Source organism: Oryctolagus cuniculus, chromosome 9 (genome assembly GCF_964237555.1).
Source record: "Oryctolagus cuniculus chromosome 9, mOryCun1.1, whole genome shotgun sequence".
Classification (NCBI taxonomy): domain Eukaryota; kingdom Metazoa; phylum Chordata; class Mammalia; order Lagomorpha; family Leporidae; genus Oryctolagus; species Oryctolagus cuniculus.
Window position 1 is genome coordinate 97,500,987 of NC_091440.1, and position 13,212 is coordinate 97,514,198.

Sequence of the window (13,212 nt, forward strand, 5' to 3'; positions counted from 1 at the left end):
CTGGGCCAGGCTGAAACCAGGAGCCAAGAACTGCATCTGGGTCTCCGCCTACTTGAGTGGCAAACGCCTAAGCACTTGGGTCATTTTCCATTGACTTCCCAGGTGCAGATAGGACTTGAAAACCACCACTCAGATATGGGCTGTGGCTTAACCTGCTGCCTTTTAACACCAGGCCCTGAAGTTTTTATTAAAAAAAAAAAAAAAAAAAAATCACTTCACAGCAGCTAAGCCACTGCCTAAACACTGGCATCTCACAATGGAGCACCAATTTGAGTCCCAGTTGCTCCATTCCGATTCAGCTCCCTGCTAATGTGCCTGGGAAAGCAGTGCAAGATGCCAAGTGCTTAGGCCCCTGCACCTACATGGGAAATCCCGAAGAAGCTCCAGGCTTCAGATTAGCCCAGCTAAAGCAATGCAGCCATTTGAGGAGTGAATCAGAGGATGGAAGACCTCTGTGTCTCTAACTCTACCTCTCAAATAAATAAATCTTTTTTTTTTTTTAATTAAGACATGATGTAACAAAATTTTTTTGTAGAACCAATAAGATAAAAAAAAAACAATAAAATTAGTCTTTCCATTGAGTTTCTACTTCCTCTGGCATGGGTGACTTATTAAACAAAACATAACAATATCACCAAATTTCTCATTTTAACACAAATTCCCTTTAGAAAAGCATCACAAAGTCACAATGAGTAATCTTATAGATAATTAAAGTACTTAACAAAGAAACTAAAAATTGAAGTATTCCAAAAACTCTACAGTTAAGTAAAGGTAAATCTAACATTATAACGATGGAAAGATACATTTCTGTGTCTTGATTTTCACTTTCATCTCACTCAGTAGGAGGCTAAAATTCTGCACAACTGAGGATCCCAGGATGAGCAGCAGCCACTCCCCAGCAATGGGAGGAAAGAAAGAGGATCACATAAAACATGGAGCAGAATGAGGAAACAGGTTAGTATTTCTTAAAGCACTACTACTACTGCTACTACTGACCTCCTTGGTACAGTAACAAAATGTTAACTGTGTAGGAATTGGGATTAATTTAAATTTTTCTTGTTATAATAACTACATTTTATTTTTCTAAATCAAAAAGCTTTTCCTTTTTTACCACTCTTAATTTCCTCAAGAGTTCTTCTCTGCTTCCAGGAGAATGCAGTTGTAATCTTTGCCTCCCCCCTTCTTCCTTTGCCCTCAGCCTTCTCTGAAATCATCTGGGACTCTCAAATCAAATGTAGTTTTCCACCGCGATTTTCCTACATCCAGACCTTGACACTGCAAGATCCATTCTGTGACCAAGAGTGGTTAGCAGGATCCAGCACTGAGCTGCCACATTTGCCAGGAGCCACTGTTGTCCCCCAGCTTCCCTGTTCAGAGGATCATCCGTAGTGTTTTAAGTCACAATTACTCCCTTATTTCCAGCCAAAAATATCTTAGCAGATGTAACCTTCTTCATGTATTTCTACACTGTTGGTCATTTAGTCCTATTCATTCTCTCCTCAATAATGCCAGTGGTAAATGTCCTTTCCTGTTACCACTACACTCAGAATTTCATTCCCATTACACTCAGTAATCCAGTCTTCTTCCTCCACTCTGTTCTACTTTGGCTACCAGTATCAGTTTTTTGTTTTTTGTTTTTTGTTTTTTTTAAGGTTTATTTACTTATTTGAAAGTCAGAGTTACACAGAGAGGAGAGGCAGATAGACAGAGGTCTTCCATCCAGTTGTTCACTCCCCAATTGGCCTCAACAGACAGAGCTGCACCAATCTGAAGCCAAGAGCTTCTTCCAGATCTCCCATGCAGGTGCAGGGGCCCAAGGCCGTGGGCCATTCTCCACTGCTTTCCCAGGCCAGAGCAGAGAGCTGAATCAGAAGTGGAGCAGCCGGGTCTTGAACCAGCACCCATATGGGATACTGGCACTGCACGTGGCGGCTTTACCCTCTATGCCACAGCGCCAGCCCCAGTATCAGTTTTAACCTAAATGCAATATCAACAATTCGTACTTCAAAACTGTTTTCCCACTGTCTGAAGCAAAAATTATTAATACCAGTGAGCCTGGCATCTATCTCTGGTATGGAATAAATATCTAGGTTTTGCACTAGTATCACCCCTTAATAGGCTAATTCCTCAGGGCAGTGGGGAAACAATAACTTTATCACACATTATGGAAACCTTAATAGTGATGACAATATCAAAAGGGAAGTTGACTCGGAGTTGAGATATTTCTCTTTTTTGCCTTTTTTAAAAAGTTCCAGGAAGCCAGCATTGTGGTACAGCAAGTTCAGCTGCAACTCAGGACACACCATCCCATATGGGATTGCCAGTGTGACTTCTGGGTGACTTTGCTTCCAATCCAGCTTTCTGCTAATATGTCTGGAAGGCAGCACCCAAGTACCTGGGCCCCTGCCACCCATGTAGGCAACCCAGATGGCAGATGAAGTTCCAGGCTCCTGGCTTTACTCCAGCCCAGGCCTTGCTTTAATGGTTATTTGGAAGAATGAATCAGTCGATGGAAGATCTCTCTCCCTGTCACTTCCTCTTACCCCGTAGCTCTGCCCTTCAAATAAACAAATTTATTTAAAAAATAAAAGTTCCACTTTTACTTTAAGAAGTTGTACATTACAGGGGCAGGCATTCGGTGCAGCAGTTAGGCCAGTGTTTGGACAACTGAATCCTAAGGGCCACCTGGGTTGTTGTTCAAGTCCCAGCTCTTCTGTCCATTCCAGCTTCCTGCTAATGTGTACCCTGGGAGGAAGGAGATGACAGCTCAAGTACTTGGGTTTCTGGCTTCTACCTGGCCCAGGCCTGGCTGTTGTGGACATTTTGGAGGAGTGAACTAGTGGATGATCTGTCTCTCTGCCTTTAAAATAAATGTTTCAAAAATTTGCTTAAAACATTGCGTATTTACATAAATCTAAGTACAGTCATGGGGAATGAAGACAGGCTCCAGAGTTGAGGGTTTTGAAAATACAGGTATACTCAACATCAGTTAAAGCACTAATAACACAAGAGGAATGAGAGAAGTCATTCAGAAGGGATAAAGATACTAACCCAAATGAATGCCAGTCTAAGGAGGGGTAAGAATCCAAAGGTAAACCTTCTAATTATGGTGACATGTGAAATTTCTCCCCAGTATTAGTGTTCCCTGAACAAAGAGCTCCAGAACATTGTTAGAAAAATTGTCACCCACACCTTAAAAGAATCCACAAACCACCTTTCAGGAAAAGAGGAGACACACAAGGAGAATGGGGGAGAGGAAGGATTTACTAAAGAAGATCTGTTAATTTAACACTTTCTGTCAAGCAAATCAACTGTCCTTAGAGCTATTGTTAACAGAAACAATGGACACTGGGGAAGGGGTTTCCATTAAAAGAAACTGACCAGGAGAAAACACCAGGGCAGTCAACAAGATTGCTTCACAGCCTTCTCAACAGTGAGAAGTTAGCCCATTCCCAGGGATTATTAATTAGTGGTTATTTAAAAGTTCTACACTGAAAACTGGAAGCAGTTAGTGTAATTGTGGCTCCTGGGCTTCCTGTATTTTCCCTTACTTTAGAGGTCATGGGGGTGGGGGGAGGGGCACAGAAGAACGCACATATCGTCTGTTGTGACAGCCATTCACACATTTAATTCAGGTGGCCACATGCCTCAGTGACACACTGCCAAGCCACACAGCAACTCCAGAAAACCCAACCTAGAGAAAAAGTGGTCTTAGTTCTTGAAGTATATGGACCGCAGCCTCAGCTAAAAGCTGACACTACAGTGTGAAACTTACAAGAAAAGAATATTGTAATGTTTAAACCTGCCAAACACCTTCCACAAGGGCCCTATAGATCAGGGACTTTAAACTGAGTAAAATACTATCTTCCATATATTTTACAGAAGCCACATTACATTTCACGGAGTCAAGTGGACAACTCAACACAAAACCAAGCATTATTCTGAGGGATCATTTGCCTCTAAAAGAGAGAGAGAAAGAGAGAAAGAAAGCTTTTGGCTGCAGATGTGACTGACTTTACACCAACTTATTTGCACAAATTCTGGGGTTTAACACCTTGATAGAGGCCAGAAATTCTACCCTTCCTCCACCAATGCCCTAAAACAAACCCTAGAGCATCAGGAGGTAAACACAAAAATGGAGTAGACGAATTAAGTGGTGGTAAGACCTTACTTAGTTTGCAGCCAGGACGATACGGAACAAAAAGTAAGGTGCTGAGCTGCCCAAGATGGAAAAGACAGACGTGGTGATGGACGCCTTGAGGGAAAGACTCTTCAAAACCTCAGAGAACACTTCCTTCAAGTCCTATCAGTGGCTTTCCTCTAAGCTCAAAGCCCTTCAGAGTCCACCAGACATTTAAGATACCATTACAATACCATTTCCTCATCAAACCAAAATGAAAAGCTATTTGAACCCATGAAATATTTAGACCTAATTGCCTAGATGCAAACTCAAACAGGAGAATTGTGAAAGACAGTCACAGCAGTTTCAAGAAGGCTCCTGTGTTCTAACTTGAAGATCTGGTGGAATAATGAACTTTATATATGTATGTTCCAAATACAGGCACACCCCAAACACACACTGAGGTCCCACTGAACTTTTGACCTGGTCATGGCTAACAACACCCCTCCCCACCCCCCACCTCCAGCCTCCAGGCATGCGTGCCCGCTATGGTCCACCCCTGCGCCATGCTCAAGAGATCTGTCAAGAAGAGCCTTGTGCCCTGACAAGCAACGGCAGCAGCTGAAGCCCGCCTGAGGCTGCAGCACAACAGCCTCCCATCCTCCCACAACAGCACCAGGCAGCCGGGCAGCCGAGCCCGACCTGAGGGAGGCCTTTCTTTATCAGACCCAGTCAGCTTCATTACTCCCTCCCTACTACCCACTAACGCTCTTCTTTCTTAAATGACTCACTAGAAAAGAAAAAAAATTAACAAAACATCTGTTTCCCACATTTCTGACATGTACAACTGCTGATGACATGGACATCTGGGAGCAACTTTAACTTCCTTCAATTTCTATAAACACAAATATTAAATGTTTGCATTTAAGAAAAAAAATCACTATCAAGAAGGACAAACTCATCTACCTCATCTACAAGCGTGCTACTGGCACCCAGAGGGTAGGTGCCAGGTATAGTGGCAAACATCATACAAAGCATGACAGATTGCCACAGCAAAGATTTATTCAGCCCCCAAATTATCAATAGGGCTGAGGTGGAGAAACCCTGAGTGTCTGCATTATTGTCAACACTCCTTTCTCAATCATGAGAATTGTTGAAAAAAAGACTGCCCAAGTTTTCCAATGTAAGTTGACTAACATCTGTTAGAGGCTGATGTAGTATTCAATGAAATATGAAAGCACGGGGAAGGGCACCAAAGCTATCTGAAAAGGCTGCAATGTCCAACAAAACGCCAGCCACAAGCTGGAGGCCTGAAGTGGATTTCAGTCCTAGTTCTAGGTATGAATGCTAAACGTAAGTAAAGAAACAAAAGCAGTAAACGGAAAACAACAAAATTCAAAACTTTCATCATCCAGAATTCTTCAAAATCTCCAAGTACAAAATTTTGGATCAGCCTGATGTCACAGAGATACTGAAAAGGCTAATTCTTCAAGCCTCAAAAGCTATTTCCAAGGTTACTTTTTGGAAGACAAGATTCCACAGAAAAAAAATCATGTAACCTACAAACACACTGAGTATGGATTTGCAGCTTTCACTAGATAGAAAATTAATCTGGAAGGCACAGAATTTAACCGTGTTCCTAAGAGATGTTCTCAATGACTTAATAGAGCCAGGCATGCTGACAAACACTGTTATAATTACAGAACTTTAAGAAATACCTAGGAATCAACAAGTCTCAAATTCCCATTTTAGGAATGGGTCATCTGAAACCCAAAGTGATCTATATACAAGATTGTTCCCTCTTGTAAATGACTTTAATCACAGAGACTGGCTCTCTAAGACCACATAGTTAGAAACTCCTCTCTGGCTCTGCCTACACACTTCATTTTTACCTAAACCCCTCTTTGCGCTGGCCACGCTGGGTATAACTGCCGGCCTGCCGTAGGTGCGCCTCATTCCAGATCCCTAACAACCAGACTCCAGCACTCAGCGGCTCCTGATCAAAGGGCAGAGGGTCGGTTGCAGTGAAAGCTGCCAAGTTGTATTTTAGGCTTTCCCAACTGTGTTCCAGAAAATTAAGCAAGACTGAATTTAACTTCCGTTGTAAAGCAAGCCAGATGCTAACACGGGCTGCCCTTCAGAGAGGAGAGAGTACTGCCTATTCTGCAATTGTGGAAGATCCCAATTGCACCCCTGACACTTCACACAGCAGGTAAAAAGAAGTCTCTTCCCTCTCAAAACGTTGGTATAAATAGAAAGGGGACTGGGCACTGGCTTTTGGAGTTATATGAGGACAGAACATTTTCCTCTTTGAGAATTTCAAACTGGATAGAGTTGTCCTCTGTAGCTCACACTCTGCTCTTGGGCTTTCCTCCACAGACAAGGAGCAGATCCTGAATCTTTAGAAGACAGTTTATCATCTGGCATCTCACAATAAATAGATTATATGACCAACTAATTTGTGGCTCATTTTAAATCACTCATGTCAGGACAGGCATTGTGGCATAGTGGGTTATACCATGGCCTGCAATGCTAACATCCCATATGGGTACCAGTTGGAGCCCTGGCTGATCCACTTCCAATCCAGCTCCCTGTAATGCTCCTGGAAAAGCAGAACAAGATGGTCCAAATGTTTGTGCCCCTGCCACCTACATAGGAGACCTGGAAGAAGTACCTGGCTCCTGGCTTCAGCCTGGCCCAGGCCTGGCTGTTGTGGCCATTTGGGGAATGAATCAGAGAATAGAAAAGCTCTGCCTGCCTCTGTCTCTGTCTCTCTAACTCTACCTTTCAAGTAAATACATAAATCTTTTTTTAAAAAAATTTGGGGGGCCAGCACTGTGGCATAGTAGGCTAAGCCGCTGCCTCCAGTGCTGACATCCCATATGGGCACCAGTTTCGGCTGCTCCTCTTCTGATCCAGCTCTCTGCTAATGGCCTGAGAAAGCAGTGGAAGATGGCCCAAGTAATTGGGCCCTTGCACCAGAGTGGGAGACTGGAAAAAGCTCCTGGTCTTGAATCGTCTAAGCTCAGGCCACTGTAGCCATTTGGAAGCGAATTGGCGGACAGAAGATCTGTCTCTGTCTCTCCTTCTCTCTGTTAACTCAAATAAATAAATAAATATCATTTTAAAAAATTACAGTAAAAAAACAAATGCATGAACTTCTTGCTCTGCACTTAGTTCAATGTAAGTTTTAAGAAGCAGGTATCTGGGGCAGGCACCCTGGCTCACTCGGTTAATCCTCCACCTTGTGGCGACAGCATCCCATATGGGCTCTGGGTTCTAGTCCCAATGGCTCCTCTTCCAGTCCAGCTCTCTGCTGTGGCCCGGGAGGGCAGTGGAGAATGGCCCAAGTGCTTGGGCTCCTGCACCCGAGTGGGAGACCAGGAAGAAGCACCTGGCAGCGCCAGCCGTAGTGGCGATTTGGGTGAACCAACGGAAGGAAGACCTTTCTCTCTATCTATATCTCTACCAGTCAAATAAATAAACAAACAAACAAACAAAAAAGCAGCAGCAGCAAACATCTAATACAACTGTAAAAATACTGGTTAGGATTCCCATGGACCCTATCAGAGTACCGGGGTTCAATGTCCAGTTCCAGCTCCTGATCCCAGCTTCCTGTTAGTGCAGACCCTAGCAGGTAGCCCCATCATGGTGGGCATTTGGGGAGTAAACCAGCAATGGGCGCTCTTTCTCCCTCCCTCTCAAATAGTAAGTGAAATTTAATGAAGAAAACAGAGGCTCTTCTGTACCCTCCAACAAGTAACAAAAATAGGCTTGTACTGTGGAACTCAGACACTACTTATAGGTCTCAGCCTCCATTTTAAATAATAAAAACCACATAAAAAGCAAGCTGATATAGCAGCAACAGCACAGATTTTGGTATCAAAGACACAAAGATCTAGGTGAGAGTCCCTGTGCACGCTACTTAGCCTCTCTAAACTTCCAGTTTCCTCCAGAGTAACCTCACATCATGGTAATGGTTAAGGACCACTAAGGATAGAAACTAACATTTTGAAAATATACAAAATACTATACAAAAGTCATTTATCATTTTGTTACTTTTCCCTGTCCAAGGTCATAAAGTCAGTGGCATTTTAAATACAAGTTTGCTAACTAACTCCTACTCCAGTGCACCTTGAATGGTGAATTCCCTCATCAGGACCAACTTCTTCATCTAGCAGCTGATCTCTTCCAAAAAAAAAAAAAAAAAATCGATGAAAGCCAAAAATAAAGTGCTAAGAAGTACACACAATACATCACAAAATCTTCTACAGCCAATTCCAGGCCATCAGGTTCAAGATTTGCTAATATGATGGATGTACATATAAATTTCTCACAATGATGTGGACTACCTCTTTTGATTTTTAACTAAATACATGCCTTGATGCTCCTGAGTAAGAGACTGGATCCAAGGAAGTACCAACAGCAGAATTCCAGAATCTGAGCACTGCCCCCTGACGATCATGTGATCAGGTAAGAGACTTACCACAACAGGAAAGAGACACAAGGAAAGCAAAAGAGCAAGCAGTGGGAAGCAGGAATGGTGGAAATGATAGATTATTTTGATCATTCTGCTATTAAACAAACCATTCAAATACTTTCACATGATCATTTCCAAATAGCTACCTAGAGGCCCTCGCTAGTCCTATATCCATCATAATTAACACCCAACCAGATTGCTGAAAAGCATTCTTCCCTAACCTGGCTAGGGAAAAACCCAGTAGTAAATCTTAGGGGGAGGTTAATTAACCATTCTTTGTTTCCTCAAAGCTGGCCAAAATTAAGCCAACCTAACCAACTAAAACATTAAACAATTATAAAATACTTGACTTAAATGAAGTAGAGTATAACTGCTGGTTCTGAAATATTAACAGATAATCTTCTGAGGTAAAGGAAGCCAACTGTGAATTTGATAAGCACACAATAGGTGCTTAATGATGCTAAGTACTGAGTAGTGAATATTGTTTAGCTATACTTCAATCTCCTCATCTGAAAAATAACCTATGGCACAAATACATTGTGAGCATATCTGGTAATTTTGAAATATATTAACAGCTTTTATCCCTGAGTGGCAGGATACAATGTTAACAACTTTTACCCTGAAGTGGTGCTTATGGGTGACTTTAATTCTTATATATATTTTCCTGTAATCTTCTTTGACATAATGTGTATGTATTCATTTTAAAACCAGAAATTGAGTAACTTCAAGCATTATAACCATATACGCATGATGATTACAGACCCTTCATATTTGTGGGGGGCCCTTACTGGAAGACAGCAACATACAAATCCTTACACATTTCCTAAAGCCAACAAATCAAGCATACTGACTGTTTTGCCAAGCAAAAACACTTTTTTGCATGTAAAAATAAAAATATCCTTGCTCTGGGGTCCAGTTCTCTGAATGGCATGTCTTGACCTCTTGCAGATCTGCAGCGTGAATCCTCCAGGCCCCTTCACCTATCTGAGAGATTGCCAAGTCCTTGAGGATCCTACTTCCTAATTTTCTATAGATCCATGGGTTCACCCTGCTGGTCAAGGGTAAAATGAGATTTTTCCCACTGTTAAAAACTAGTTGTCCAGAAAATAACAGATACCCAACTTCTATCTGGTACTATTCATAATTTGTAGCTCTTAAAGTTATAGCAAATTAAGATTGTACAGCCTGCCTGCCTCTGCACATGGTCTATCAGGTACAACTCAGCATTAGAGCTGTTTTTTCTTTTGGTAAGGGACTTTCACTGCATCATAAAGTTTAACCAAGAAACTATTTCTAAAACAGTTAAATCTTTAAAGTCACCTAGAAAAAAGAAGTTTATATTTAGAAAAATCAAAATTTTAAGTTTTTTCAGTAAATTCTCAACTGTCAATGAGTCAAAACTTCTTAAAAGTCTAGAAAAAGTTAATTTTAAAATTTTCAATTTTTGATAATACCAACAATCTGAAGTGAAAACTTACACTAGTCATATCAAAACACATCCAACATGAAAAGTTATACAAGATCTATGGGGTGAAGGGGGGGGCTTAGTACTATTTGTTATCTATTTACTGATCAAGTCCAAATAAATTGAGGGGTTCCTAAAATATGAACATGATAGAACCCAAATATTCACATACATTTCTAGTAGCAAGTATTTTAAGCGAAGAATCAAAATAAAGAAAATCACTTCAAACAGCCCTAATTCTTCACCAATGAGTTTTCATTTCTGTTATTCAGATAAACCTGACCTCTAATCAGCTTACATTTCCTTTAGGAATCAAACCACCTAACACTTAGAAACTACAGTTTTACTTCTGAGAAGGGAGACAAGTTTGTTTTGATTTGTTTTCTTATAGGATACGCTAGATATGCCGTACGTACTTAAGGGGGGAAAAATGAGTTGCCTCTACTTTTCCATCAAGAAAATGGGAATATATGGATTTCAAAGGACGACTTTTTTCCACAGTATTTTAAACTTGTAATCCCAGCCATCACCTCAACTTTACTAGCCTGCAACTTAGAAAAACGTCTAGGGGGAAGGTTGACCAGCACCCAAGATGGCACTGTCACAAATAACACCTCCCACAGCAGCCACCATTTTGAGCAGCAGGATATATTCACGCTACTCACGATTTTACACCAACTAAAAGAAAACGCAGGGCATCAAAGTCGTTGTTAAGCATCTTAACTTTCAGGATTCCCAAATCTTTTCATTTCCATGGTCTGCTTCTCTTCTTTAGTCACTATAACCTGCTGTCTCGTGAAAATGTTTATTACAAACACTCCGCCTGTTAAAATCACGTTCAAACTTTGAAAGCAAACGCTGTGGTGTAGGGTGCACTGCCTAAGTTATTCCATCTTCCTAAAAACTGGAGAAGCCTATGATTTAATCGCCTTGTTTTAATCAGCTCAAGCAACTGGCATTCGCCAAAGCCTGCCAGTGGCCCTACTTTATCAGTCCACATTCCTCTTCACTCCTTCATCCCAACCCCTTTGATCTTTTTTATTTTACCGATTTCATTAACGCTCTAAGGGCAAGTTCCCACACTTCATTTCTGTGAGAAGCAAATGATATTTCAAGACAACACGACCGAATCTAACAATATAAAAGTGAGGCAGAGAATTTCCGAGCAAACGAACGAAAACCAACCGGAAAATGGCAGAAAGTAAGATAAGTGGGGGTGGGGAGGCAAAAAAACATGGATGGGCTCCTCCAAAAGAGTGACCCTAATTTTGATTACTCCACGGACGAACCCTCTGGCAGAACTGGAAACAAAAACCGGCACACAGTTCCCATTTACCTTTGTCCAAAGGCAAAAGGTGGTAAGTCACCACACACAACCTGCCAACCAACCCATCAACCATTTCGCCCCCCCTTCCCAAAAAAATAAAAATAATAAATAATAAATAAAAGGAAGGAGGATGCTGCCGGAGCTGGCTGCTCGCCGTGGCCGTCGTGTGCCTTCCGGTCCGCACACTCCCGCCACCATCCCTGCCACCCGGACCCTCCAGTTTTAGTTCCTTATCACAAAGCCCCAGTGTGAAAGCACCTTCGGCCCGGCCGAAAAGCCATCCCTTCCCTCCACGCTCGCCCGGGGGCATAATGGTGGCGAGGCCAACTCAAAGAGTTCCCGAGCTGCCGGAATAAAGAGGGCTGAGCGGCGCGAGGGGGAAAGGGGGCTGCCGGAGAATAACGGGAGTCCCAAAGTTTCCCTCCGCAGCCGCCGGCGAGGACTCGGCGCCCTGCAGACGCCCCCGCGGGGAGCGCCCCCCGAGATCGGGCCCCCACCTCCGCCGCTCCGAAGTTCGCCCGAGCGGCCCCGAGAGTCGCTCGAGTGCGGTTGCCCCTCCACGCGCCCGGCCGAGCCGGCCGAGCCCTCTCCCTCCCCCACCGGCCCCGGCCGCCGCCCAGCCCCGGGTCCGACCTAAACCCAGCGCCGGCGCCCCCCGTGCGGCCGCCGCACCGCGTCCCCGCCCGGGGCAGCTGGCTCGGCGCTTCAATGGCCCCGGCAAGGGAGCGCGCGCTCGCTCCCCACCAGCCGCCTTCCGAGAAGTCCCGGGAGAACCGCCCGGTCCCGCTCCTACAAAAGCGCTCCCTCGGCCGCCTCCCTCGCGCTGGCCGCCCGCCTCGCCCCTGCCAGGAGCCGCGGCTCGGCAGTGTGGCCGCCCGAACGAACGTCCCGAGCCCGGCGCCCAGCGCCCGGCGCAGAGCCCGAGCGGCCCCGCCCGCCGCCTGCCCTTCCACCCCGCGCGCCCGCACCTCCGCGTCCTCCTCCCGGCTTCGGACTCCCGGCCAAAGTCGCTCCGGCCCCAGCACCCTCCTGCCCCGGGCGCCCCGAGAGGACACAGGGAGAAAGGGGAGCGGCGTGCGCCGCCTCGCTCGCCCGCCCCGCGCGGCCGCCGCTCACCTCGATCTCGAAGTCCGGCAGGCGGAACGCGGTGCGAAAGAGCGAGCAGAAGTGCGCGATGGCCGGGACTTCCCACCAGGAGCGGAGCTCGCCCAGCCCGGCCGCGCCGCCCTCCTCTGGGCACATCTCCCGGCCGCGGCGGCGGTGGCGGCGACCCCGAGCTCGACGCGCGCCTCGGCGGCCCCCACGCTGCCGGCGCGCAGCTCGCTCGCCTCGGACTCCCGCCGCGGCGCAGCGCCTCAGCGCCTCAGCGCCTCAGCTCCTCTGGCGGGGGCGGCGGCGGCGCGGCGCGGCGGCGGCGGCGGCTGCTACTCCCGCGGCGGCCGCTGCTCGGCGTGAGCATGGGCCGAGGGCGGGCGGGGGCGGCGGGGCGGCGGGGCGGGGGCCCGAGTTACTGAGGCGGCTGCGGCTCCGGCAGCCGACCCGGTCCGCGCGCTCGCCCCATCCTGCGGCTGCGGCTGCGGCCGCCCCCCGTCCCATACAATATAATCGACTCTCGGCCGGGGAAAACAGATGGGGCTGGGGGCGGGGGCCGGGGCCGAACAGAGGGCCGGGGGGGAGGGGCCGCCCACGAGGAGGGGGCGGGGCTGCCGCTCACCACAACAACAACCCCCGCCCCCGCTCCCCACCCCCAGCCGGGACAGCTGCATTGGAGCCGGAGGGGGAGGGGCGGGGAATCGGGCCCCCGAGGGAGAGGAGTGGTG

The 13,212-nt window shown here is 46.0% G+C and overlaps 1 protein-coding gene across 5 annotated transcripts in view; it reads right to left on the bottom strand.

Annotated features, from left to right (window-relative positions):
- Nucleotides 1-12,824, bottom strand: part of CECR2 (CECR2 histone acetyl-lysine reader) — a 142,273-nt gene extending 129,449 nt beyond the window's left edge. For 3 of the 5 annotated variants that reach the window (XM_051850088.2, XM_051850087.2, XM_051850086.2), the window contains exon 1: nucleotides 12,509-12,824. In XM_051850088.2, the coding sequence (XP_051706048.2) occupies nucleotides 12,509-12,634 (126 nt within the window). In that variant the 5' untranslated portion in view covers nucleotides 12,635-12,824. Of the gene's footprint in view, nucleotides 1-11,650; nucleotides 11,871-12,360 lie in introns of those variants that run through there. The other 2 variants (XM_051850090.2, XM_051850089.2) reach the window with 2 other exon arrangements.
- Between the last annotated feature and the right edge of the window lie 388 nt (nucleotides 12,825-13,212).